General features: G+C 42.3%; 10 protein-coding genes and 1 long non-coding RNA gene across 14 annotated transcripts; 8 read left to right on the forward strand and 3 right to left on the reverse strand.

Annotated features, from left to right (window-relative positions):
- Positions 1–189: 189 nt before the first annotated feature.
- On the reverse strand, positions 190–2248 carry LOC125763507 (kelch domain-containing protein 3). The gene is made up of 4 exons (XM_049426772.1): positions 990–2248; positions 713–908; positions 507–647; positions 190–439 (listed from the first exon to the last, which is right to left on the reverse strand). Exons 1-4 carry the CDS (start codon positions 1720–1722, stop codon positions 379–381), a joined length of 1131 nt encoding a protein of 376 aa, XP_049282729.1. The 5' UTR covers positions 1723–2248; the 3' UTR covers positions 190–378.
- A 1041-nt stretch (positions 2249–3289) lies between these two features.
- On the forward strand, positions 3290–6693 carry LOC125763636 (uncharacterized). The gene is made up of 3 exons (XR_007418370.1): positions 3290–3369; positions 4419–5322; positions 6561–6693. It is a non-coding gene; the product is annotated as an uncharacterized LOC125763636 (long non-coding RNA).
- A 1228-nt stretch (positions 6694–7921) lies between these two features.
- On the forward strand, positions 7922–14566 carry LOC125763504 (DNA-binding protein D-ETS-6-like). 2 transcript variants are annotated; one of them, XM_049426764.1, is made up of 5 exons: positions 7923–9622; positions 11641–11688; positions 12462–12548; positions 12631–12730; positions 13015–14566. In XM_049426764.1, exons 1-5 carry the CDS (start codon positions 9256–9258, stop codon positions 13544–13546), a joined length of 1134 nt encoding a protein of 377 aa, XP_049282721.1. In that variant the 5' UTR covers positions 7923–9255; the 3' UTR covers positions 13547–14566. The 2 variants fall into 2 exon arrangements, with proteins under 2 accessions (XP_049282722.1, XP_049282721.1); XM_049426765.1 differs by lacking the exon at positions 12462–12548 and having other exon boundaries at positions 7922–9622.
- Positions 14567–14723: 157 nt separating this feature from the next.
- LOC125763490 (acetylcholine receptor subunit alpha-like 1) lies at positions 14724–18635 on the forward strand. 2 transcript variants are annotated; one of them, XM_049426740.1, is made up of 7 exons: positions 14724–15017; positions 15647–15764; positions 15845–15914; positions 16226–16507; positions 16596–16914; positions 16982–17151; positions 17208–17449. In XM_049426740.1, the coding sequence occupies exons 1-7, from the start codon at positions 14933–14935 to the stop codon at positions 17400–17402; spliced, it is 1239 nt and encodes a 412-aa protein (XP_049282697.1). In that variant the 5' UTR covers positions 14724–14932; the 3' UTR covers positions 17403–17449. The 2 variants fall into 2 exon arrangements, with proteins under 2 accessions (XP_049282697.1, XP_049282698.1); XM_049426741.1 differs by lacking the exons at positions 16226–16507; positions 16596–16914; positions 16982–17151; positions 17208–17449 and adding exons at positions 17543–17866; positions 17934–18635 and having other exon boundaries at positions 14742–15017.
- Positions 18636–19070: 435 nt separating this feature from the next.
- LOC125763616 (uncharacterized) lies at positions 19071–19521 on the forward strand. The gene is made up of 2 exons (XM_049426967.1): positions 19071–19312; positions 19382–19521. The coding sequence occupies exons 1-2, from the start codon at positions 19183–19185 to the stop codon at positions 19519–19521; spliced, it is 270 nt and encodes an 89-aa protein (XP_049282924.1). The 5' UTR covers positions 19071–19182.
- A 19-nt stretch (positions 19522–19540) lies between these two features.
- On the forward strand, positions 19541–19756 carry LOC125763622 (uncharacterized). The gene has a single exon (XM_049426975.1). It carries the CDS (start codon positions 19541–19543, stop codon positions 19754–19756), a length of 216 nt encoding a protein of 71 aa, XP_049282932.1.
- An 11-nt stretch (positions 19757–19767) lies between these two features.
- Positions 19768–20847, forward strand: LOC125763512 (tubulin-specific chaperone C). The gene has a single exon (XM_049426777.1). The coding sequence runs from the start codon at positions 19768–19770 to the stop codon at positions 20815–20817; it is 1050 nt and encodes a 349-aa protein (XP_049282734.1). The 3' UTR covers positions 20818–20847.
- On the reverse strand, positions 20843–21595 carry LOC125763615 (ATP synthase subunit g, mitochondrial). The gene is made up of 3 exons (XM_049426965.1): positions 21510–21595; positions 21387–21436; positions 20843–21242 (listed from the first exon to the last, which is right to left on the reverse strand). Exons 2-3 carry the CDS (start codon positions 21424–21426, stop codon positions 20983–20985), a joined length of 300 nt encoding a protein of 99 aa, XP_049282922.1. The 5' UTR covers positions 21427–21436; positions 21510–21595; the 3' UTR covers positions 20843–20982.
- Positions 21560–22578, forward strand: LOC125775011 (non-structural maintenance of chromosomes element 3 homolog). Its single transcript, XM_049445391.1, has 2 exons — positions 21560–21951; positions 22012–22578. Exons 1-2 carry the CDS (start codon positions 21724–21726, stop codon positions 22576–22578), a joined length of 795 nt encoding a protein of 264 aa, XP_049301348.1. The 5' UTR covers positions 21560–21723.
- A 45-nt stretch (positions 22579–22623) lies between these two features.
- Positions 22624–23767, forward strand: LOC125763602 (cytidine deaminase-like). 2 transcript variants are annotated; one of them, XM_049426945.1, is made up of 4 exons: positions 22624–22825; positions 22927–22997; positions 23053–23261; positions 23339–23767. In XM_049426945.1, the coding sequence occupies exons 1-4, from the start codon at positions 22782–22784 to the stop codon at positions 23537–23539; spliced, it is 525 nt and encodes a 174-aa protein (XP_049282902.1). In that variant the 5' UTR covers positions 22624–22781; the 3' UTR covers positions 23540–23767. The 2 variants fall into 2 exon arrangements, with proteins under 2 accessions (XP_049282902.1, XP_049282903.1); XM_049426946.1 differs by having other exon boundaries at positions 22629–22818.
- LOC125763392 (protein HIRA homolog) lies at positions 23729–27057 on the reverse strand. Its single transcript, XM_049426544.1, has 5 exons — positions 26809–27057; positions 24744–26746; positions 24565–24679; positions 24243–24492; positions 23729–24160 (listed from the first exon to the last, which is right to left on the reverse strand). The coding sequence occupies exons 1-5, from the start codon at positions 26843–26845 to the stop codon at positions 23785–23787; spliced, it is 2781 nt and encodes a 926-aa protein (XP_049282501.1). The 5' UTR covers positions 26846–27057; the 3' UTR covers positions 23729–23784.
- Between the last annotated feature and the right edge of the window lie 31 nt (positions 27058–27088).

Genomic DNA, 27088 nt, shown 5'->3' on the forward strand with positions numbered 1-27088 from the left:
AAATCTATTGTAACCAAAGCATCACAACAATGTTAATAAAAGGAGTCGAACACGTAAACACAAATGAAAACGAGCCATGATATTGCATTGCAGAAATGGTGTGGTGCCCGGGAATGCTGTTGTTACATCGTGGACAAATCCTTTCCTACAGGATATGAGCCGGATACGAATAAATAAACAAAACGGATATATAACCGTTACAATTTCAACAAATTTATTTGACCAGAAATAAATGTACTTAATTTACGCGTGTATTTTACTTGCGCCAAATTCATTAATGACTTGATGGTATTTTCAATATAGAACGAACCAAATGTGATATTTCCTACAGTTTTGCTGGCAGTTCGTTATCGTCTTTTTCTTTGTAGCTTCCATCGTTCAACCTTTGTTAAGAGATCGACCGATTTTGTTTGGTGTAGACATGTTTCGTATTTCGATTCTAAAAAAGAAAAACCATTGAATCAGTGTAAGCATCGTGCAGGAAACGGCTCACTTCACTTAAATACCTGATGTCCTGAGGTAAACTTGTAACATCGAGTCTGTATTCCAGCACTTTTATGATGGCCAAAGTGCACAAGCTTGGTTCAAAATCAAGCACGTGCGTATCGCTATAATCAAATGAAGATGGATCACCATTGTTTGTGGGACTGGAATGAGAAACAAAAGTTAGTAAACCAAACCGAAAACGGATACACATTACAATTGCACATACCAGGTGCCTCCAAATAGATACATCCGTTTGCCTATTACCAAGCATGATTGGCGCCGTCTGGCACGTGGTGCTTGACCTTGTGGAGTTACCTGCCGCCAAACGTTTCGTTCGGGATCGAAACAGTAGAGATCATTGAAATGTTTGTCTATATTGCCATTGTATCCCGCAAAGATGTAAATTTTGTTATTGTAGGTAACTGCAATGTACAACACAAGAGCAAAAACAATTATCATCTTCACAATCCGTCAGCTATGGATGACACCGAGCACACACTTACATGCAGAATGACTTCTTCGACCCACAGGGATTTCGCCAGTGGTTTTCGGTGTGTACCACCGATCCGCCCTCAGGTCCAGATACTTTATGTTAGGACAATAAATTTCCTCCTGTGAATGATATGGTGCCACGGCGTCACTTCTCCCTCCGAACACGTACATCCGATGGTTGAGCACGGTTGCGGAATGAAAGTCCCGATAGGATGGCGGTTCCCCAAGCGTATTTACGTACGTCCAGTGCATCGTGCGCAGATCGAGGTAGTAGACGTCACAGGAGAATTTATCTATGCTCTCCTCAAAGCCGCCAAAAATGTACATGCGCTCATCGTAGATACACGCCGAATGGCCATCACGAGCCCCAGGAACCGTGCCGGTCACTGAAGGTCGGGTCCACTTGCGGGTTTTCGTATCGAAACAGAAGAGTATGTCGCAAACGATCTCATCATTCCGTCCACCCCACAGGTACACTTTGCGCCCAAAGGCTACCGCGGTGTGGCCGTATCTTTGAAACGGCACCTCCGGATATTTGCACGGCACACCGTTCTCGTCTTCTACCGCCGGAATCGGGGCCCAGCGCATGTTGTGCGTGTTGAGAACGTGTACATCTATTGCGCTGTTCGAGTGATAATCTTCTCCTGTGCAGTATCCACCGAAGGAATAGATAAATTCACCCACCGCCACCGAAGCATGGTTAACACGCCTGGGTCCACCTTCGAGGTTCACTATCCAATGCATTCTACGTGTTCGCTAGGTGTCTATTTGGGTAGCCCTTAATTTAGCTCTCAGCAACGTTGCACGAAAGCAGCTGACGACATCTTCTTTATCATATTATGCAAAACATGGCCGACTCGTGAGATATTTCGCACCACACATCAAATATCACGATAATGATGCTGGCCTAGGTGCGATCGTACACAACACTGTCCAGGTGGGTTTGTTTTTGGTGAACTTGCTGTGCTGTGATAAATCTGTTGTTATGCAGTACGTGGTTCTTTAATTTTCCTTGTTTTGCATTTGCAGATTTATCTCCTTCTTCTTCTTTACTGCTGGCACGATACGAATTTAATCCTGTACCGAGCCGTCACGGGCTCGTGTAGGATGGTACGAAAGACTTCAGTACTGCAATCTGGTTATTGTAAATACTGTTCACTGTGCAATTTTCACAACTTTCATTGATTATTGTAAAACACTGATTAGATGATTTGCTAACCAGTAAAATACCAAAACAAGAATGCATTTGACAGGTACTTCACAAAGAGAAAGCCATAGAACAAGTCTTTTGACTTTGAATTGAACAATCATCCTTCGAATCTTCCTTCGGAGTTTAATGCATGCAAAATATATTTACCCAATCCATGCTTCGTTTCATTAAGATTACAATTTGTAACCACCAGTTTAACTAATTAAAGAAAAATTTAAAAAAGCGGTCACTTCATGAGGTTGCATAACTTCTTGACCACTGTACAAACCGCTGTTCAAGGAATTTGATCATGGTTGCAGCAACCCCTATGGGCGATAGGGGCGTGTTCTTTAACTTAAAGTTATTTTACAAATTTTGTTATTATACAACAGTGCATTTCTTTTCCCAACTGCATTTTAATCCTCCAAGTCGATTATCGGCAACGATCATCGTAAAATCGAACGGTTTTCTGAATTTTGGTACTAACATACTCCGAAAGAGGAAACACTAATCTTGGCGCGAAAAATAAATTGCCCTATAATCCAGTCACTACATGCTTACATATCAATTGACGCGTTTATGAACGCATTTTTTATTATTTTTCACTCTTTTTTTATTTAAAGCATTACTTGAGTGAAAAGAAACACATTGCAACTAATTGGCATTAAAATAAATCAATTTCATTTTTTTTGCAAAATTTCCCAAAAAAATCGTAAGGGGTAAGCCTTATGAAATTTTCGAGTCAAAAATTTTTTAAAATTTTTTTTCTGATTTTTTATTACGTTTTTAGTTTAAAGCATTATTTGAGTGAAAAGAAACACATTGCAACAAATTTTCATGAAAATATATCACATTTATAAGTTTTGCTAAATTGCTCAAAAATGAGGAAAATTTTACATTTTCTCAAGCAGGGTAAGGAACTTTGTTCCTCGAATAACTTCCGGCACAGACACCTGCGAGCATGGCTGTCCAAGAAGAAAATGTAGCCATTGGTGCCATCTATCGACCACAGGTTAAAGATTGGCGATCCGTTGGATACCGACCGAGTTATAGGCAAAACTTGGTGCAAAAATGAGGAAAATTTTACATTTTCTCAAACAGGGTAAGGAACTTGGTTCCTCGAATAACTTCCGGCACGGACACCTGAGAGCATGGCTGTCCAAGAAGAAAATGTAGCCATTGGTGCCATCTATCGACCACAGGTTAAAGATTGGCGATCCGTTGGATACCGACCGAGTTATAGGCAAAACTTGGTGCAAAAATGAGCCTTAGTAAATTTTCATTTTTTTGAATTTTTGTGATATTTTTATGATTTTTGACTCTTTTTTTTATGTAAAGCATTACTTGAGTGAAAAGAAACACATTGCAACCAATTGGCATTAAAATAAATCAATTTCATTTTTTTTGCAAAATTTCCCAAAAAAATCGTAAGGGGTAAGCCTTATGAAATTTTCGAGTTGAAAATTTTTTAAAATTTTTTTTCTGATTTTTTATTACGTTTTTAGTTTAAAGCATTATTTGAGTGACAAGAAGCACATTGCAACAAATTTGCATGAAAATATATCACATTCTTAAATTTTGCTAAATTGCTCAAAAATGAGGAAAATTTTACATTTTCTCAAACAGGGTAAGGAACTTGGTTCCTCGAATAACTTCCGGCACGGACACCTGCGAGCATGGCTGTCCAAGAAGAAAATGTAGCCATTGGTGCCATCTATCGACCACAGGTTAAAGATTGGCGATCCGTTGGATACCGATCGAGTTGTAGGCAAAACTTGGTGCAAAAATGACCCTTAGTAAATTTTCATTTTTATGAATTTTTGGATTTTTTTATTATTTTTCACTCTTTTTTTTATTTAAAGCATTACTTGAGTGAAAAGAAACACATTGCAACCAATTGGCATTAAAATAAATCAATTTCTTTTTTTTTGCAAAATTTCCCAAAAAAATCGTAAGGGGTAAGCCTTATGAAATTTTCGAGTCAAAAATTTTTTAAAATTTTTTTTCTGATTTTTTATTACGTTTTTAGTTTAAAGCATTATTTGAGTGAAAAGATACACATTGCAACATATTTTCATGAAAATATATCACATTTATAAGTTTTGCTAAATTGCTCAAAAATGAGGAAAAATTTACATTTTCGCAAACAGGGTAAGGAACTTTGTTCCTCGAATAACTTCCGGCACAGACATCTGAGAGCATGGCCGTCTAAGAAGAAAATGTAGCCATTGATGCCATCTATCGACCACAGGTTAAAGATTGGCTATCCGTTGGATACCGACCGAGTTATAGGCAAAACTTGATGCAAAAATGAGGAAAATTTTACATTTTCTCAAACAGGGTAAGGAACTTTGTTCCTCGAATAACTTCCGGCACAGACATCTGAGAGCATGGCCGTCTAAGAAGAAAATGTAGCCATTGGTGCCATCTATCGACCACAGGTTAAAGATTGGCGATCCGTTGGATACCGACCGAGTTATAGGCAAAACTTGATGCAAAAATGAGGAAAATTTTACATTTTCTCAAACAGGGTAAGGAACTTGGTTCCTCGAATAACTTCCGGCACGGACACCTGAGAGCATGGCCGTCCAAGAAGAAAATGTAGCCATTGATGCCATCTATCGACCACAGGTTAAAGATTGGCGATCCGTTGGATACCGACCGAGTTGTAGGCAAAACTTGGTGCAAAAATGACCCTTAGTAAATTTTCATATTTATGAATTTTTGGATTTTTTTATTATTTTTCACTCTTTTTTTTATTTAAAGCATTACTTGAGTGAAAAGAAACACATTGCAACTAATTGGCATTAAAATAAATCAATTTCATTTTTTTTGCAAAATTTCCCAAAAAAATCGTAAGGGGTAAGCCTTATGAAATTTTCGAGTTGAAAATTTTTTAAAATTTTTTTTCTGATTTTTTATTATGTTTTTAGTTTAAAGCATTATTTGAGTGACAAGAAGCACATTGCAACAAATTTGCATGAAAATATATCACATTTTTAAATTTTGCTAAATTGCTCAAAAATGAGGAAAATTTTGCATTTTCTCAAACAGGGTAAGGAACTTGGTTCCTCGAATAACTTCCGGCACGGACACCTGCGAGCATGGCTGTCCAAGAAGAAAATGTAGCCATTGGTGCCATCTATCGACCACAGGTTAAAGATTGGCGATCCGTTGGATACCGATCGAGTTGTAGGCAAAACTTGGTGCAAAAATGACCCTTAGTAAATTTTCATTTTTATGAATTTTTGGATTTTTTTATTATTTTTCACTCTTTTTTTTATTTAAAGCATTACTTGAGTGAAAAGAAACACATTGCAACCAATTGGCATTAAAATAAATCAATTTCATTTTTTTTGCAAAATTTCCCAAAAAAATCGTAAGGGGTAAGCCTTATGAAATTTTCGAGTCAAAAATTTTTTAAAATTTTTTTTCTGATTTTTTATTACGTTTTTAGTTTAAAGCATTATTTGAGTGAAAAGAAACACATTGCAACAAATTTTTATGAAAATATATCACATTTATAAGTTTTGCTAAATTGCTCAAAAATGAGAAAAATTTTACATTTTCTCAAACAGGGTAAGGAACTTTGTTCCTCGAATAACTTCCGGCACAGACATCTGAGAGCATGGCCGTCTAAGAAGAAAATGTAGCCATTGATGCCATCTATCGACCACAGGTTAAAGATTGGCGATCCGTTGGGTACCGACCGAGTTATAGGCAAAACTTGGTGAAAAAATGAGGAAACTTTTACATTTTCTCAAACAGGGTAAGGAACTTGGTTCCTCGAATAACTTCCGGCACGGACACCTGAGAGCATGGCCGTCCAAGAAGAAAATGTAGCCATTGGTGCCATCTATCGACCACAGGTTAAAGATTGGCGATCCGTTGGATACCGACCGAGTTATAGGCATAACTTGGTGCAAAAATGAGCCTTAGTAAATTTTCATTTTTTTGAATTTTTGTGATTTTTTTATGATTTTTGACTCTTTTTTTTATTTAGAGCATTACTTGAATGAAAAGAAACACATTGCAACCAATTGGCATTAAAATAAATCAATTTCATTTTTTTGCAAAATTTCCCAAAAAAATCGTAAGGGGTAAGCCTTATGAAATTTTCGAGTCAAAAATTTTTTAAAATTTTTTTTCTGATTTTTTATTACGTTTTTAGTTTAAAGCATTATTTGAGTGAAAAGATACACATTGCAACAAATTTTCATGAAAATATATCACATTTATAAGTTTTGCTAAATTGCTCAAAAATGAGGAAAAATTTACATTTTCGCAAACAGGGTAAGGAACTTTGTTCCTCGAATAACTTCCGGCACAGACATCTGAGAGCATGGCCGTCTAAAAAGAAAATGTAGCCATTGATGCCATCTATCGACCACAGGTTAAAGATTGGCGATCCGTTGGATACCGACCGAGTTATAGGCAAAACTTGATGCAAAAATGAGGAAAATTTTACATTTTCTCAAACAGGGTAAGGAACTTGGTTCCTCGAATAACTTCCGGCACGGACACCTGAGAGCATGGCCGTCCAAGAAGAAAATGTAGCCATTGATGCCATCTATCGACCACAGGTTAAAGATTGGCGATCCGTTGGATACCGACCGAGTTGTAGGCAAAACTTGGTGCAAAAATGACCCTTAGTAAATTTTCATATTTATGAATTTTTGGATTTTTTTATTATTTTTCACTCTTTTTTTTATTTAAAGCATTACTTGAGTGAAAAGAAACACATTGCAACTAATTGGCATTAAAATAAATCAATTTCATTTTTTTTGCAAAATTTCCCAAAAAAATCGTAAGGGGTAAGCCTTATGAAATTTTCGAGTCAAAAATTTTTTAAAATTTTTTTTCTGATTTTTTATTACGTTTTTAGTTTAAAGCATTATTTGAGTGAAAAGAAACACATTGCAACAAATTTTCATGAAAATATATCACATTTATAAGTTTTGCTAAATTGCTCAAAAATGAGGAAAATTTTACATTTTCTCAAACAGGGTAAGGAACTTTGTTCCTCGAATAACTTCCGGCACAGACATCTGAGAGCATGGCCGTCTAAGAAGAAAATGTAGCCATTGGTGCCATCTATCGACCACAGGTTAAAGATTGGCGATCCGTTGGATACCGACCGAGTTATAGGCAAAACTTGATGCAAAAATGAGGAAAATTTTACATTTTCTCAAACAGGGTAAGGAACTTGGTTCCTCGAATAACTTCCGGCACGGACACCTGAGAGCATGGCCGTCCAAGAAGAAAATGTAGCCATTGATGCCATCTATCGACCACAGGTTAAAGATTGGCGATCCGTTGGATACCGACCGAGTTGTAGGCAAAACTTGGTGCAAAAATGACCCTTAGTAAATTTTCATATTTATGAATTTTTGGATTTTTTTATGATTTTTGACTCTTTTTTTTATTTAAAGCATTACTTGAGTGAAAAGAAACACATTGCAACTAATTGGCATTAAAATAAATCAATTTCATTTTTTTTGCAAAATTTCCCAAAAAAATCGTAAGGGGTAAGCCTTATGAAATTTTCGAGTTGAAAATATTTTTTTCATTTTTTTGTTATTTTTTATTCTTTTCTTCTTTGAAACCATTATTTGAGTGAAAAGAAACTTATTGCAGCATTAAAATATATCACATTTATAAATTTTGCAATATTTCTTCAAAAAAAAGCTAAGGCTATATTTTATATGGAGTTTCGCAATTTTTTTTCTGAATCGCTTTCGCAAACGCGACAATTGCTAAGCGTTTAGTGACGTGGTAAGTGCGAAACGAACTGCTCTATAAAAATTAATAGGTATCTGACTTATAAATGGCGCTTAAGTGTGACACATAGAATTTTAGTATCCTGAACTAGATCGCTAGTAGATATTTGGAAACTTTCAGCTCCTGCATTGGATGCTCTCCTGTTACTAGAATTGAACCAATTTTTCTTTTGCACCTCGGTATCGCAAATGACGACGAAGCTCGCATTTTTCGGCGACAACGATTTTAAACGATGTTGAGAGCAACTGCTTTGAAATGGAGATCAAAAATTAATTTTTATATTTTTTTGTAAATCTAGATAAATAATTTATCGTTCACTTTTAAAGACAGCCGAAAATGCTGTGTGATTTTGTATGCAATATGACAGCGTTGTTTGCAAGTGCCAGCATGAAGACGTCAAAATCTGCCAGCAAGATTGCCGAAACAGGCAGCATAAAATTACATTTTAAACGACTTTCAAGCAACAATATTATCAGCAAAAGAGTGGAAAAGTGTTTAAAATTTTATTTTGTGATGTGAAATTATTGCACAAAATTCACTAAACTATCGAATTTGCTAATTCTCAGCATACAGTACATCCGCGGAATGGGCCCGTTTCATTGCACCTTGCATTACATGCGCGTTACCTGTTTTGAAGCTGGGAAAACCCAATCAATCGATGAACAGCGCTTACCCGTTTGCTTGATTAATATGCGCAGAGCGTTAGTTGTCCAATTCCAAATAATAATTCAACCTTCGTTCAGAAGTGTTAGCTGCTTCAGTTCAGTTCAGACCGTTGTTATTTAGCAAAATTTCCATGCTGCTGTTGCACACAAATACACGCTACACGTCATGCGATTCCGCGAACCGCACTTTCGATCTGCGCGAGCGGATTTGTCTTGCGCGTACACACAGCATCCACGATCTACGCGTCTCGTTTTCGCTTGCGCTCGGCGCGCTTAGGCTTACCGTGGCAAGCACGTGCTTTTGAGCGCGAATGAATCACGAATTTTATGAATGAAACGCGTACTACGGCGGTGATGGCCAGCGCGTCTTCGGGACGCCACCGGTTGGTTTGTACCAGAGTGGGCGCTAACGGAAATCTTTACCGCACGTCACTCTTGTTTCGATCGTTCGCTGATCAACATCGTGCAGTTAGAAGATCGCTGTTGATTGTAAACCTGCGGCCGGGTATTGGTGGTAAAGTGCATTAATTACAGTGTGCTATCAGTGTAGAGTGTAGCTTTAAATGTTCCCTAAAACGTGTGCGAAGGTGTTGTGCAATTTTCCCAAAAGCAAATGGAATGTGAAGCGTGTGACAAAGAAAAATGCAACGAGATGAGGACGACCTCTGCACAGAACGTGGCCAAGTGCGTGATTCATCGACGGACAGTGAAGACGGCGAGGACAGTGAGCAAACTTACGTACCGAATAATCCGCACCAGTGGAATGCAGAGCACGTGACGGCGTGGATTTCGTGGGTTTCGAAAAATTTTGATATTTACCCACCGCTCGAACCGGCCCGATTTCCACCGACCGGTCAAGAAATTGCCCAGTTTACGAAAGCAGATTTTTGGGTGTGTGCCGGTAGTGCCGCCGGTGGAAATACGCTGGCGAAACATTTCGCTCATCTCATCCACACCGGCACCGGGGATGGGAACGTTGGACAGAAGCTAGCCAGCGACATTGATCCAGGTAGGCGGAAATAGTCCCTGGTGGCCGATATCGAAGGACGTAATCTATTAACTATTACCACTTTCTTTTTAACACCCTTCGGCTGGTATATGCGGGTGTTACCGCTAGGACTGGGGTTTTCCTATCATCTAATCTTGATAAATGACCCAACCACTTTCCACACACATACACACACGTCAACTTTCGTTTCCACAATTTTCCTCAAGTTTCACTCAAGTTCTTATCTGATAGTAGAGTGAGTTAAGAAGAAATGGAGGAATGCTGCTTTTGCCACTTTTGGCCAAGATTAAGGACGAACAATACTCCTTTGGCGTGTGAGTTTATCAAGTTTTCTGTGTAATTAAGTGCAACCGTACGAACTCCGTCGGTTAATCGAATTCCTGTACAAAACATTCCCTCGTCTTCCTGTTCATTGTTTGCGGGTTTTTTTTTTCTTGCCAAACCTGTAATTCATAACTTGACTCCGGAGCACCAGAATCCTTTTCCCGTACTATCTCTCTCGAGATTGACGAGCTGCATTATGTTAATTTAAACAATAAAGTAACCTCTTAAGCCTCCGGCGACATTTATATCAATTTCGATCGAGACCGAACGCAGCAGGACATCAGAATCGGGTTTGGGGGAAGCATAAGCCATGATGCTAGGCAAACGTATTCAGGAAGGAAGTGTTTACTTCGCCATATGTAAGGAAACACAGCTCCGCTTCCGCTGTTGTTCCGCGCGTGCGACCAAGAAAGCAGACCAACGACCGGGCGAAAGTGAACGACAATTTTAAATCCCACTGAATAAATTACCCATAGAACAAACCGCAGGAAGTCTAAAGTTATTGAATTTTTATAAATGTGAACTCTCGCTCGCTCTCTCCGGTTAGGTTTGGCCCACTCGAACTCGAACTTCTGAACTTTCTTTTCCGGCTTTCCGCGCACAAAACCCGCACGAAAGAGATACGATCTAAATTTCTTGGGCTACTCCCCTTCGCAAATCTTAACAACTTAACCTTTTCCCCTTCTTGGCCGCTAATAGCAGTGGGTGGAGAAGAAAGGCAAGTTAGAACAACGGGTGCGACGAGATGGGCAAAATCCTTCCGGATCTTCTCCTTTGTTGACTCAAGGATCAAGCGCCCGTGTGCTCGGTGGTGACGGCGGTTGGTGGCTCTTGATTGGTATACCAAACAACAAACAAAAGGGCCACCACACAGGAGGCCAACGGGGGAAACAAGAGGGCTTGCATTTTCCGCCAGTCGGGAAAATGGTACAACGGCATTCAGTGTCGCGTAAACAATTGTCGCGAAAGGAAGCACATTCTCGGAGTTACTGTTGCCGCTGCTGATGGCTAGCGTTGAACATGTTACCGTTGGGTTCGACAGTTCAGCTATGTGGCGATTTTCCGGCAGCTTTCCATCGGCGGTGCGAATGTATCCGCATGCGGCAGCCGGCCAGTACTATGGCCACCATACGCATCATCCGCGCCATCCAGCCGTTCACCATCACGCGCATCGAACATTACCATTACTTTGCGGCGGTAACTGAAACTGACTCACTTAAGCACAAGTCTTCCCGCAGATGATGTGTGAATCATTATTTCAACCGACGCCCGGACAAGCGTGTTTGCCGCCAGCGGTAGGATTTAAATGTGCTTCATGCTTATGGCCGCTTGTTGCCGAATACTGGTGACGTGTTGTTGTGAAGAAGCTGTTTTATTGGCGCCAAAGTTTGAATAGTGAGACAACCGAAGTATGTCTTCATAGTGTTGTACCGTTTGCTGTTGTTCGCGGCCGAAGGTTGAAGAATTATTCACAAACGACCACCAACCATTCGATTCGATTACGTTTTGTGAATGTGTTTTTTATATGGTTTGTGATCGCGGAAACAAAAACTGTGCTGTGGAATGTAGTGGTTTTCCGTTTAACATTTGAATTGGATTAAGAGAATACACAACTTCATCTTCAGGGGGAAATGTAATGCGTAAGGAAGGGTTTTTTGTAATTTTAACTGTTTTTTTCGAACTTTTCTTTACAGAACCATATCAATTGCTTAATGCAGCATCACACAGACTAGTATCTCAAGGTAGTGTACTACATTAGTTATGTTGTATTAGATTTAGATTAATTTCTATTCGTACTGAATTAAACTGCAAAAAGCTCTTCATCAATTTTATGTCAAGCTTTATAATCACTACAGAACTTAATTAAAATATATTGCCAAAAAAAATATTTCAGATTACATTTGTTATATTTAATCGTATAAAATTTACTATGAAATTGTCACTAACTAATGAAAAAAAAACGGAGAATATATAGACTGAGACTAAAACGAATGACACTGCTTTAAAGTAAATGAATGATTATTTTTAACTTTTAATATGTTAGTGAAATATATTGTTATAACTAATTCAAACCTAAAACATAAGTAAATAATTGTTTTCGTGTTTTATTTTGCAATTATTGTAGCTTTCTATACGGTTCCTATTTAACAAGTAATCGTAAAATGTTTGTGAAATTATAAACCTCTTATGTAAAGTGTAAGTTCTGATAAGCTGTACATATATTTGTTATATTGTATAAGTTATTTAAAAAGCAGTATAAAATGCGAATAATATCCTTTTTTCCGGGTATTTGTCTGAAGTTGTTTTGTCCGTTCTGCATTCATGATGCAAGCGTTTTCCTATACAAACGCAAAAAAGCACCACAAGCTCCACCCACTTTGTAAAAACGCTTCAGCACCAACGCTTGCACTATGGCAACGTAGAGGAACAAAAATAAACGATTATTTATCATCAATTATCAAAATTAATCACATCTTCAGATTTGTAACTAATAAAAAATTTTTGTGTGCTTAAGGTGGTCAAATACAGCTGTGGCAGTTTCTTTTGGAACTGTTGGCCGATTCATCGAATGCACCTTGTATTTCTTGGGAAGGAACTAATGGTAATTACTTCTACTTTTATCCGGATTTGTTCCAAAACAAAACAAAAACGCGCAGTATCAAAACAAATGTTTTCTTTTGCAGGAGAATTTAAATTATCCGATCCGGATGAAGTTGCCCGCCGTTGGGGAGAACGTAAGGCGAAGCCAAACATGAACTACGATAAGCTTAGCAGAGCTTTAAGGTAAGGAAAGCTGGAACCAACTGTGGAACCACTTGGGGTCAGTGGAAAAAGTCGCGCCAATTCTCTTTTGTGCCCGCCTTTCTGCCGCGTGCCAAAACAGGAAGCAGCAAGGTTGGCATTTCAGGAATGCCATCTTCGTGGTGCGTGAATCATCGCGCAAAAATGAGCGTACTGCGTGACGGCGTGGGAACATCTCATTGACCCATACTTCTCGCGCGCACTTCTTTGCGGTTTGAGTGCTATTTTACTAAATCGTTTTGTGTGTTTTGTTTTTACATTTGCAGATATTACTACGATAAAAATATTATGACAAAAGTGCAGGGTAAGCGGTATACGTACAAGTTCGATTTTCACGGTTTGATGGCCGCATGTCAGGCGCAAGCACAGCTCACTGATACCGGTACGAATGGTGCGAACATACTTTCCGGTTGCGGTTCCTACGGATCGAGTCCGGCCTCTACTACGTCCTCGATGAAATCGCCCACCAATTCCAGCCCGACGCAGCCCCATTACGCCACTGCTGTTTGCCATTCGGCGGCCGTGGTTAGTACACCGACGGCAACGAAAAGCACCATCACCACCAGTGGTACCACTCTGTCGAACAGCTGGTTGCCTTACAGTGCCACGTACTCGAATCTGCTCGTTCCCACAACCTACCCCACAAGTACTTCTACTGCTGCTACCTCATCCGCAACCTCAAGTGCGTCAACGGTACATTCGAATTCGAACTCGGTTCTTCCCACTGCGTCACTCTCCGCATCCAGCTCGCCCGATACTATCAGCTTCGCGGATGCGGTGTCCTCGCATCTTCGCTAGCACGGCGTCAAATCTAGCGCAACATATGAAGGTCCTCTATAGAAGCTATACGATGATATTACCGATAATACGACTAGAATTGTAATGCATAAGTATAAATACGTTTCTAAACATACGCAGGCAGTTGTTGTTTTTTTCTCTTTTGTTTACAAAAAAAATAATACGTTTTTCGGCATTACGTCATAATCGTGCGATTCCCTGTTTCCACCCCTCCAATATTTCATCCAATTCCGAATTGCAGCATTGTTTTCGAACTGGTTCCAGTGCTATTAACACCTTCCGGGCAGTGAGTTTGCAAAAAAGCAAAAGGGATCGCAACCCTCCGTACGCGAGCAACCCCTGTTTTCCGAAACATCAAAGCAGGCGTGTTGTGACGGGCGAGCTAATCAAATCGGTTCCAGTCAACACGTTCCACGAGGATATAGCACGCGGCTAAATGGCCCTAAATAGCATCCCCATCCCTCACCCCACCCCCTCGTTTGGTACCCTTTTTTTGCTGTTTTCTCATGATCGAAGTGATAAAGGTCACTACCATTACAGTTAAACCACGCTACGGATGTTTGCGATCGACGGCGATCGTGCGTTCCACACAATCGTGCACAACAAGAAGCGCATTCTCTCCCTTTGGACGATTGTTTGTTTGTTTGCCCGTCTGTCTGCTTGTGTGTCTCTTTTCTTGCAAAAACCACTTCCAAATCGACCCTTTTGTTCGACACAGTACGGTACTTCTGTTCCACCATGAATCCACAAGATCCGTAAATCAATTACTTTGTACCGGGTGCAATGTTGGAAATGTTGCCGAATGCTTTCACTCACATGCCGTGCAATCCCACGGGCAGGCGGACGGTAAGTGGGCATCTAATTGTTGCTAAGCAGCCCATTCTAAGGATCCCGATTGTAGTAACCGGGCACGGTCTTCAAATCTGCCACTCAACTCCGACCGGCACGGAACGAAAACGAAACCCCAAGCCAAGCGCAAATGGATGGAAATGGGAATCGGTTGTGGGTCAGCGATATGCTGTGTCCCCCCGGGGTAGTGATCATGCGGCTCTTTTATCAACTCGCCACACACAGAAATATATACGCGGCCGCGTTTGGTGAATTGTGTATTATGTGATTTTAATGCTGCTGCTGCTGTTGCTGGTGCTCCGATGGCATAAAAACATCCTCCGACCGTGACCGAAGCTCAGTTGCTTTCCAGTGTCCGGTCCGGTTAGCGTGTGGTTCAGTGGTTGTGGACGGAACCGAATAGTGCGAGTTGCCGAAGCTGTGCAAGACTGTGCCCGTGATAACCTGCTATTAATAGTACTTGGTGATAAGCAAAATCCTTGCTTGCCTTGTTCAGGGGCCCATTTGTGGTTCGAGTGACCGAGTGTTGGATAAATCATGGTGCCAAATGTGAAAAAATGCATTTGCACCGCATTGTTTGTGCTGGTGGCGGTTGCTGTTGGACAGGTGGTCGGTCAAGGTGGTAAGTGAGAAAGCGTGGCAGGTTGTGAGGAATAATGTATTTATTACAAAAAGTGAAACAAACTAAAATAGTGTTTCTTGTTTGTAATACCAGTTGTTCGCTGTATACCCTGTCTATGCGAGTTCTTTTTTCCTCAAACGAATTCCGCAATATAAAGAGAAATAAATTCCCAAACGATCGCTTAAAATAAGTTCAACATAACTCAATTAACAGCACCCAAAACTCTTTTCGGGTGGCTTGCACGATTGCGCAGAACGATCGTATTGTTATCACAAGAAAAGAGCAGGCGGATAATAGCCCCCAGTGCTGGTGCTTAAGTGGATACAATTGGACTCGAAATCATAAGTCATCGTTTACAAGAGACATAAAAGTGCGCACACACACACACATGCACTCTCAATCTGGATTAGCAATACAGGAGACGTTCCAGTGTTCCGTTGTGCTCGATTAATCCCGACCCAATTGGGATGCTTCAATAGGGACATTTATTTGTCGTGCTAGTTGCGCTATCCGCTTCGACCATAGGCAAACGGTTTGACCATGAGTGGTCGAAACGGATTGAAGGTCATGTGTACACGAACCGACCCCGTTAATTCCTCGTTCCACAATTTCAAAACGATTCATTCCAGAGGGAGCTGCCGTGTGGGCACCCACGTGGACGGATACGCTCAAAAAGGATCTACTGAAGGGATACGATCCATCGATTCGGCCTTCGCAACACTACAACGTAACGACCGTTGAGACGAGGTACGTTTGAAATGTCAGAAATGAAGAAGAGAACTCCGTGGGCCTCCGTTGATATTAATCCGTCTGCTTTTTCCTTACAGCATCACGATCACGCACGTGGAGATAAACGAAATTAAATCAACGCTCTCCGTGTACGGATGGATGAAGTTTGTAAGTATCTTTTGCAGTGTACTATTGAAAAGCAATCGGAATTACGATACATTTTATGGTGGAATATTGTAGTAATATTGTGAAAAGCATTCAGAAAAAAACTTAAAATTATCAACAAAAATGTGTAAGTTTTCTTAAAAGTTTTATATCTAAATTGCAAGCATGTGCCTGCACATTTGTAAGAGGCATGATCAGCAAGCATGATCAAGAAGCATGAGTATGTGAATGTGGTTTAAAAAAAATGTAAAAACAATCATAAGCAACCAAATTCTGGTGTAAGGTTTTAATATGTACTTTTACTCTTGTTCTAGCAATGGATGGACAGCCGTTTGGCTTGGGAACCACAGCTGTATGGTAACGTTACGAAGCTGTTTCTAAATCAAACCTCCATCTGGAATCCGACCTTAGATAACACTGGACCGTTAGTGAAGGTTGCCAGCAACGGTATACTGGAGTTTACGAATGCATTGCGCCATGAGTCCAAGTGTACGATCCAGTGGCAAAAGTGGCCATTCGACACACAACGCTGTAGTATATTTCTGCTCCCTTGGGCCGAAATATATGATATGGAAATTAACGTGAAAATGCTTAAGGTAAAGTGTAAACTGTACTCACCCGAAAAACCCTTGGAGTTTCAGTTCCTTATTCCTATTCACCTGTTTTAATTCCTGATTGGCACAGAATGAAGTATTACAAGGAACGATCTGGACCGTGATGAACATTACGCTGGAAACGCACAAAACCTTCAATGTGAGCGATAGTCCGGAACACCGGGGAACGCATATTAGGTTCGAGCTGAAGCGTAACAGCGCTATCTACAGAAGTACCATCACGGCACCGGCCTGTGTGTTGGTACTGATGAATTTGCTCAACTTTTGGCTACCACCGAACTGTGCAGAAAAGCTCATCCTCAATGCAATTAATGTGCTGATCACGGGCATGTTTCTGATACACTTTAATGAGCATCTTTCGCTCTACACCAACAGTACACCGTCAGTTGGTAAGTGTTAGGTCGTGTACTGTCCACGTTTTAGCAACACTATTTCTTATCGTTTCTCCATGAACAGTGTTATTTTATAGCCAAACTTTGTACCTGTCTGGATTTTGCTTGCTGTTGACGGTTTTGCTAGAGTGTGTTGTAAAATCTGGCTCCAAAAAACCGTTGCATCCGGCATTGAAGAAACTTATCACGTTCGATGTGATCGCGGGAATAATCTCGATCAATAATAGCCCTACGGTAAAATGCTTCTTTATGTTACACAATGTGATCCTAACTTGATTTCTCACTTGCAGAGAAACGATGACGAAATGTGTGAGACGTTAGCGGACACTCAGGAAGCGAGTAACAACATGGACGAAGTTCAATGTAATGGTCCGAGCCAGAACGAAGCCAAGCAGGACTGGCTGCTGTTTGTTACGCTGTTGGAACGGATTGCGTTTGCCTTATACGTTATCATATTTTGCCTGATGTTGGTTTTATATTTTTAATTCATTTTGTACAATCTGAAGTTAAATAAAAGCGTACTTACAGTGAACCAGTCATTCCTTATTTTGTCAAGTTTCCCGTTTTGGACTCACGGGCGGGCAAAGCTGATCAAACTAACTGTTTTGTGTACTGTTTGTTTTAGAGTTGGAATGATCCTAAGCTCACGTGGAATCCCGCCAACTACGGCAATCTGAACGTGGTCCGTTGGGAACCTACGATCGTGTGGAGACCGGATGTGGTGCTGTACAACAATGCGGGCGGCTCGGATCAGCATCATTACGGCGACACCAACGTGCTGGTGTACAGTGAAGGAAAAGTGCTGTGGGTTCCACCGACCGAGTACCATGCGTTCTGTGAGCTGAACATGCGTCTGTGGCCTTTCGATTATCAGAAATGTTTCGTTAAGGTTGGATCCTGGACGTTCGATGGGTACATGTTGAATCTAACGCTCGGTAGCGAACCACAGGTAATATTGCGTTAAATGGGAAATGGTACCTTCACACACAAACTCAAACACCATTTTCCCTTCCCAGATCGAAACACTGGTCAGTAACTCTGAGTGGAAAATTGTCAAGGTTAGCATGGAAAGACACACAAAATACTATCCATGCTGCACGGAACCGTACATCGACGTTACGTACAACTTCACGCTCCACCGTCAATCTGATACGCATCGTGCCATCGTGATCGTACCGGCGCTAGTGATCATCATACTGGCACTCTCCGTTTTCTGGCTTCCGTTGGAATCGGGCGAACGGATCCTTACCAACGGCATCATCGCGCTGATGATAACAATCTATCTGGTTTACTTCGCCCAGCAGCTGCCGGCAATTTCGGGTCACACACCACTGATTGTAATCTTCTTCAGCAACACACTGCTGTTGACCGCGTTCAGCACGATCATCAGTGTGATTGTGCTGAACGTTTCGAAAGGCAAGCACCAGAGAAGCCTGCCGAACATGCTGAAACGCTTAGCAGGATGTGTTGGACCGTTTGTGGGCGTAGGAAAGAAGCACTTTAGCTTTAGCGACAAGGGTAACGTCACCATCGAGAGCAGCATCGACCATGAGTGGAGCAAATTCGGGTTGGTCTTGAACCGTTTGTCGTTCATTGTGTATTGCATTATTTTCATCATTTGCGCATTCTATAGCTTCTAATTTGTGTACGACTTTTGCCCGAATTCTTTTCCGCGATACATTATAACCATGATCAATAAACCGGAAAGGCAAAGCTAATTGCGTTTGTTAACTCTTTGGTCTGATTTTTTATCACTTCTAGATGGGATTATGAATGATTGTATGGATCCAGGTAGTACATCAATTTACTTTGTTCTATATTCACTGCACTCGCTTTCAATTCGTTTGAACACTTTTAGATTTCCATCCATGATCAACATTGCTTCGAGAGGTTTGAGGGATTAGAAATACCGCAAGAAGTACGAAGAAATATCACTGTTGAAGAAATATAATCCTTATTTGGTAAATATTCTCCTGATATGTGAGCAGTGAGAAACAGACGTGAGTTGCAATACCTTCACATCTCATCAGCCCTTTGCAGTACTGTTTCATATTGGTAACAATTACGTGGCCACTGATCGACCACTGTGCACCGCAGGGGCAAAAGTGACGGCTGGGCCCGCGCATGTACGTCGTGCAAAAAATAAAACCCACCTGTATTTTAAGCACTTTGGCCAAAATGACGTGAATCATCATTGGTTGTGTCCGATTTTGTGAAATAAACATCTGGTAAAAACTTTCACAATTTTTCTGTGCATTACCTAATATGCTACAGAAAAAGGCCCGTCCAGGGTTCATTAAAATCATCAAAACATCCGCCAAAACGTTGATTGTCGTCGAAGCAATATTGTTCGCTGTCTCGTACGCAGGGTGGCACCGATTGAACACGAATCGAGGTAGGTGGGCTGTGGGTAGCTATTTGTGTTGATATTAAACGGCAAACCTTTTTCATCCCGGTGTAACAGAATTTAGATACTACGTGAAGGAAAACTATCCCAGCATCTTGGAAGCCTACTATCAGCTGGGCGAAACACTTGGTGGAGACAAATCGATACGTGTGTACGACGAAAATATTTGGCAACAAGAGCAGCAGGCGGAAAAATAGAACCGTGCCGTGCTGAGAGATGTATGTTTGGATTAAATCAGCAGTTTACCTAGCAGTCTTCGGCGGAATCGGATACGGTCTGCTGGAACTGACCAAACCGAGCGAAGATAAGCTAAAGCAGCTCCGCTACTCAAGTTTGGATAGCGACGAAAAGAACAAAAAAGCACTGTTTATGAAGAAGCTCCAGCAAGCCAGCTACGAAGAGCCCATCTATCTGAAGAAAAAGAACGAATAATACCTTGCGTTATGGAGGAAATAATCGACAGTGGAGCACTGAACGGAAAGGAGAAGATAACGGAAATATTGAACCGCCGGCATAAGGAGCGCGAGTTGCACATACAGGCAGCCAAGCTGGAAAGGCAAAAGGATGCTGAAAGCACAGAAGCATTGCAATATTTTGAAGTTTCTTTCGAGGAGAAAGTAAAGCTGATACGAAATACGCTCGAAAATGTTACCAGCAGCGATCGGAAGGCACAAGTATTTGCCGATAGTCAGAACGAGATCTACGACCTTCAGCGGTACCTATCTTCATCGACATTCTTTCTGAACGAATATCGCATCAAGGTTTGTCAGAATACGATCAACGAGCTTAGCAAACTGCTGGACACGTTGCGAAACGAACTATTGCCGAAGAAAAAGTTTGGCTTCAAGAGCAAAAAAATTGTGAAAATGATCAACGAGAAGGACGCCAAAGACCAAGACCTCAAGCAAAGCTCAGAAGCGACCGGTACCTCTGGCGAAAATCACATCAAATGGACGTTTTCCGAACGAGCGGAACAGCTAATCGAGCTTTCGGCGAGTGCGGTGAATGATCAAACGATAACGGCCTCGAAGCTGAAAAACTGTCTCATACGCATCGAAGGTCATCCGGGATCGTTGCAGTTTGCGCAACTGGACAACTGTGTGGTGGTGTGTGGCCCAACCGCGAGATCCATATTTCTGGACGATTGTACCGACTGTAAGTTTGTTGTGGCATGCCAGCAGCTTCGTTGTCACCGTTCCAGAGCATGCGACATGTATCTGTACGTCACTTCGAGGGCAATCATTGAAGATTGTAAAGCGATCCGAGTGGCGTGCTACAACCATCAGTACGAGAACATCGAGGAAGACTTCAAACAGTCCGGTCTTGATTTGTCTTGCAACAACTGGAACATACTGGATGACTTCAACTGGCTTTCGACTGACAAACCGTCACCGAACTGGTCGTTGCTCGATCAGGAACAAACTATTGTCGACTGGAATTCCTATTTACACAGCTTTCAGCAGATGCACAGTCTCACGAGCGTGGACCATTAAATAAAATGCTTAGACTTGTTCGGGATTAAATATTACTGTGGTTTCATTATTTAGGACAAGATGTTCGATCCTCTGCTATCCGAATGGTTCTACTGTTCTGTAACCTCAAGCAAGCACTCTGTCTGCGGCACCAGCAAAACACGACACGACGACAGCAGCACCAGTTTAGACGCTGTAGCCAACCAGGTGACGCTTGCCGATGCACTCGCCGGCATAGAACCAGAAGCACACTTCCATCGTGACCAGGGTGTTGAGCCAAGCTTCACGGACCGTAAGATTTTTCCAGGCTCCGGTACGAGCACCCGAGATGATGCGCGCAATACCGTCACGGATGGCAGGAATGTCTCCGGGGCTCGGTGGGGTCAGCTCCACCTTGGCGTACTTCATGAATACATTCAGCTTCGGACGAGCCTGGGTCATCAGAGCTGCCGAAAGCAAGCAAAACAATCAGACCGGTCGGTCATGGTTATGGAATAATTATGTAACTTTTTTTTGTCACTGAGTTTGTCAGCTATGATTCGATCAATGGAGGTTAAGGAATGGCGATGCTGCGCTTTGTTGCTACTTACTCGAAACAAGCGACGATCCCTTATTTGCCAACGAAGCCATTGTGTGCAATCTACAAAGTGGAAACGAATAGGATTTACAATTTCGTCGAAACTATAATATAAGCGCAAATATTTATTGCGAACCTGAAAGTACGTGCTTGCGATTTGAGAGAAAAATTGACGGCATAAAAGGAACCTTTGACAGTGATGACAGTAGCCGTCAAAACGACGACAGCAGAGAAAACCAAACAAAAGCGACCGTAGCTGATTGCGCCAAAAGAGACGAGATTTGTTTCAACGATCTGTTGCCAACGGCCAGTTTTCATAGTTTTTCTGGTATAAAGTGATGTAAAACACGATGCCACGACCATCACAATCGCAAAGCCAACGCTCAGCAGTGGATAGGAACAGTTCCACCCAACCCATGGATGAAAGCCATCTGATCAGGAACATGGTCAAAACGATACTCAATCTATCGATACACAAATTCCCAATTAAAAGATCCGAAATCAGCAGCATCGCTCTGAAGGGAGATACCCGGCTTTACAATAGACTCATTACCGAAGTGGAAAATATACTGAGCGAGGTAATGCGTTGGGATGTTGTAAATTGTCGTTGTCGTTTAACGTGCTTTATCATTTTCTAGATATATGGCTATCAGCTGGTAGAGGTGGATAGTAAAGGACAGAAAACGGTGATCCTGTGCTCCACTTTTGGAACGAGTTCTTTCACAGAACTCAACGAAAACTATCGTCGAAAGTACACTCTGTTGTTTGTGATATTGGGTTACATTTTCATGAAAAACGGTACCATTCCGGAACGATTGTTGTGGGAGTTTCTGCAAACAATCGGTGTCGATGAGCAGCATGAGCATTCCTATTTTGGTGACCCCAAGAAGCTATTGGAATTATTCATAAAGCAAGCGTATATTATGCGCTTCAAGCAATCGATGGAGGGAATGAACGAAGAAAGCGTATTCCTGAGCTGGGGTGTACGAGCGAATCATGAAGTGTCGAAGAGGGAAATATTCGAATCGATGTGCAGACTGATGAACCGGAAACCCAGTGACTTTAAAACGCAGTACATAGAAACGCAAGGCTTAACAGATGAATCGATGGATGACGAACATGAGTCAGAGGAGCTCATGTCAGATGCTCATGTGTACAAAATGTTTGGAAATGAACGCATGGTTGGTATTTCCGATCGTAGTTGAGAACATGTACTCGTTATCACGTCCCATTGTGGTCATGGTATATTATCACACTATATTTACCACTATTAACTTTCTCGCGCGCCATATGTTGCATACACGCAGACGGTCCATTTAAAACAAACATTTCTCGTAATCTCGCCTACCGTACAACGAACAGCTGATTCGTGAGCGGGGGTTCAAATAAAAGCAGCCACACGATTAGAATGTGCTTATTTGAGAACCTAACGCGGAGTCCTAAACGTCAGTGGTATTGTTTATTGTTTGTCTAATCCCAGAGAGTGTTTGTAGTACGTGCAAAAAGAGGAAATTGAACGTGTGTTTTTTTTTATTTTGATTCGCACATAAAAGGACTTTCATAATGAACAATAACATCAATGGAAAGGTCGATGGGCAGAATGTGGTCGAATATTCTACGTTAGGTAAGATCACACCCCACTAACGGAGCAATAATTTATTCTTGCAAACCACCCGTAGATAGTTCCGTGAAGGAATTGATCGAGGCAGCTATTCAAGTACGGAACAACGCCTACTGCCCGTACAGCAACTTTCCCGTTGGAGCAGCGTTAAGAACCGCTACGGGTGAAATCGTGACCGGATGCAACGTGGAAAATGGCACATTTGGACCGTCCGTATGCGCGGAGCGAACGGCCGTTTGCAAAGCTATTAGCGAGGGACATCGCGAGGTAGCGAAGATATCGAAAAAAGTGCCAGAGAAATCAGTACTTGTTGAAGAATTGTGATCTTTTTTGTTTGTTTGTAGTTCACCGCGGTGGCTGTCGCGGCTTATCAGGAGGCAGAATTTACGGCACCCTGCGGTACCTGTCGCCAGACACTCTCGGAATTCAGTGCGAAAGATATACCCATCTATCTGGTCAAGCCTTCGCCAGTGAGGGTCATGATAACATCGCTATTTAAACTTTTGCCACACGCCTTTTCGCCCACCTTTCTTAACAACAAATAGTCCACAGTGTGGGACGTGCTGGGTGTGTGGGAGGCACAAGGAAGGCGCACAAAATATCCAATAACTTAACTGCAGAGGTGAATTGTGCGCGCGTTATCTACCAACAGCAGCCAATGGGAAGCTATCTTATCCGAGCCCGCATCTTATTTCGGCACACCCTCTCTAGCATAATCTAAAACAATGTATAGCTATGTAATACATACATGCTTGGCGAGACAAGCTTCGGTAGCCGGTTTTATTGCTCTCTACTCCATCAGTGGTTTGTCTCGGCCGTCGCGCTCCTTGAGGAATTTCAGCTGGTCCAGATATTCCGTGTAGATTCGCTGCCATTTGGTTTGCATTTTCAGGTGGTTCAAAACGTCCTCCATGAACACATGCTTCGAGATGCCCAACACGGACGGATCATTATCATCGCCCATCCGCGTGTCTAAGCTGTGCGTTGCTCCCAGCAGATCGTCCAACACTTGACGAATCTTTTCCTCGCTCCCGTTCAGTGCTAATTGGAAGCCCAGCATCGAGTACCAGTACTTGAGCTCGGCTGGAGACGTAATCATTTCGCAGATTTTTATTTGATTTTCGATAAACGCTATCGCCGCAGATGTTTGCCATGAAGCGGAGTGTCTGAAATAGCAGAAGAAGAAAAAAATACAATCATCATTCCCGTTTACATATGAAAGCGCCAATTGTTATGGCAAACGCGTACATTTCTGCGAAGCTGTTCGTTTTCGGTCCAGAAAAATTGCCATACGATTGTATCGTTGAGAGTGGGTACGCTTTAATGTTTCTCACAGGCGCGTTGGCTTTGTTACCAATCAAACCATGACGTACGACTGGGTCGGACGAATTGATTAGCATCCAGCTGTCCAGCTTTCGACAGTACGAATATGATGATCCATTCGAAAGCACTATGAACGGCATCCCCTGATCGGACACATGAAGTATGGTGACAAAACCTGAAACAAACGGTAACATTACTAAGGTAAAGGCGACGATGTCCGTCGTCGTGAGTATCTCATCATACATACTTCCACTCATGACTTCGGCACAATTTATCGAAAGTAGAACGGATTTTTCGACCACATTCCAAATGCGAAGTATGCCACTTTCGGTGACTACCGCGGCCAGCTTTGAGTTGGAACTCTAGAAAAGAAAGTCATCATTCAACAAATGTGAAGCGAAAAGCTGTTTTTCACAAAATGCTTACAAAAACGCTCTGTACGGCCGGGCTTGTTAGACTGAGTACCGGGAACACGAGAGTTCCCGTTTTAATGTCTACCATTCGTATGGTATGATCTTGGCTGCAAACGACCGCACATTTCGCTCCAACCGCAAAGCAAACTACCGGCGATCCAACGACCGTTTCCCAGATCTTTTTCTCCACACGTTGTGCGTTAACGACAAGGCCAACCACACGGCCCAACGTTCCGTACGCCGTTTTAACGCTATTATTCTGTACCTGTACTCTCACTTCGCCAAAGGCTTTGAAGGAGTTACCTTGAATAACGGTCGCCTTGCCCGTAGAGTATGTCGGAGGTCTTGTTCGTTCAACTAGCTTCTGGTTCGATGCAGGCTGATTCGAACTTGACCCAGTGGTCTGTTCGGTTGACGCCAACGGTTCAGCTTTCTGCGGTGGTACCTTGGCAATTCTTTTCAGTCGATTGTCCAACTTGGACGTGGGTTCGGCAGTGAGAGGTATATTTGGCTCTTCGCTTGCGAGTTGTTTCGTCTCAACAGGTGCCATAGATTCGCTCGATTTGCTGCCGAATTCGATGGACGTGGGCATGTTGGTGGTGGCATTTGATGCGATGCCATTATCGTCGTTCAAGGGTATAAACATTGGCGTGATTCTACGCTTGCCGTCCGCCGTTTTCGTTTCGATTTGCTTGAGAATGGGTGTCGGGGTCGTTAGACTAGAAGACTGAATGACCATGGGCATTTGAGCGACAGCTTGTGATGATTTGATTTCATCCTTTGTCGCTCCGTGTTGCGGGTGCTGCTGCTGCTGCGGTATTAAGGTTGGCGGAACAGGATTACTTTTCAACACGTTCAGAAAGTCTGAATTTTCCACGATCATTTCCTTTTCGGCCTGTGCTGTTAGATCGATGTTGGCATTTTTGCCATACATACGCTGGTACAGTATGTTTTTGTCTTCCTCGGAGAGCGGCGTGCCCAGCTCCTGGGCCGTGAACTGCAGACAGGCAATGTGCCCGTCGCCACTGCACGCAAGCAGAGTGTACCCGTCGCAACTCCACGAAAGATCGAGTATTGAATCCTGAAACAAGTCATGTATGACCACCAGCGGTCTTTGTAAAGCCGTCAGCCAGATGGACAAACTTCTGTCGCGTGCCCCTACGGCTAGACAACAGTACTGTTGCAGCTTGTTGGTTTTTGGCGCGGATCTTTTGAGAATAGAATTATGGAACCGCACGCACGTGACCGCTTTCCGATGACCGACAAAGTCCTTGTCGCACTTCCAACCATCTCTCTCGATGATCTGAGCTGTCGGTCCACCGCCGTTCATAGCGTGAGCGGACACTAGATACTGGCCGTCCGGTGACCACGACAGGCGAAGAATATGCGTCGTTCCGCCACACTCTTCGAACGGCTCGGTAATCGTTTTGAAACAGCTCCAATCGGTGGTTTTCCATACCTTGAGCGATCGATCATCGCTCTGGGAAGCGATAAACTTCCCTACTGGATCCCACGTGACGCCCTTCACCAAACCAGTGTGGCCCTTGAGTACGTGAACAATTTTTGGAAATTGTTGCGCATCCCAAATGATAATGGTGTTGTCAACACTGCAGCTTGCCATCCATCGATCTTGAGGAGACCAGGCCAGGTCAAGTACGTCTCCCGCGTGCCCACGGAGCGTGGAAATGCAACGCCAATGCTCAACGGACTTACCACCACCGCCAAATGCACCGATGCCACCGCTGCCACTGATCGTCTTTTTCCATATCATGACTAGCTTATCATCGCCACCGGATGCTAGCATAAGACCGTTTCCGGACCACCGAACGCAGTTTACACAGGCCAAATGGTTATCCATCTGGCACAGTATGCGCGGTATACTTTTGTTCGTCTCTGCCTGTTCATTCAACACTGGAGCCATGTTCCAGATGACTACGCGTCCGGAATCGCATCCTTGACCTCCGGTGGCAAATCTTTCACCGCTGGGGTGTATATCGATCGAGAAAATGGATTTCTCTGAGGAAAGAAACGATCGTAAAAGTAACCTTCTCCGGATGCATCATCTGCACAATACGAACCATCGTGATGTACCCAGCTCGGTTGGAAAATCTTCATGTTACACTGGGCGTCAAATCGATGCCAATAAACGATTAAAAACTATTCATTTTCGATAACTTAGTATGATTGAGATAAGTGCAACACAACGTTTGAGCTGCGGTATGCTTTAATTATTCGATTGTTAAGCTAAAACAAATTAAAAGCAGCTGTTTTTTGGTTTAAAAAAATGCGAAACTTGTTGTGTTTTCTGATCTGTGCGGCAAACACTTCTTCTCGCAGTGATTGTAGTCTTGCTGTGCT

Source organism: Anopheles funestus, chromosome 2RL (genome assembly GCF_943734845.2).
Source record: "Anopheles funestus chromosome 2RL, idAnoFuneDA-416_04, whole genome shotgun sequence".
Lineage (NCBI taxonomy): Eukaryota > Metazoa > Arthropoda > Insecta > Diptera > Culicidae > Anopheles > Anopheles funestus.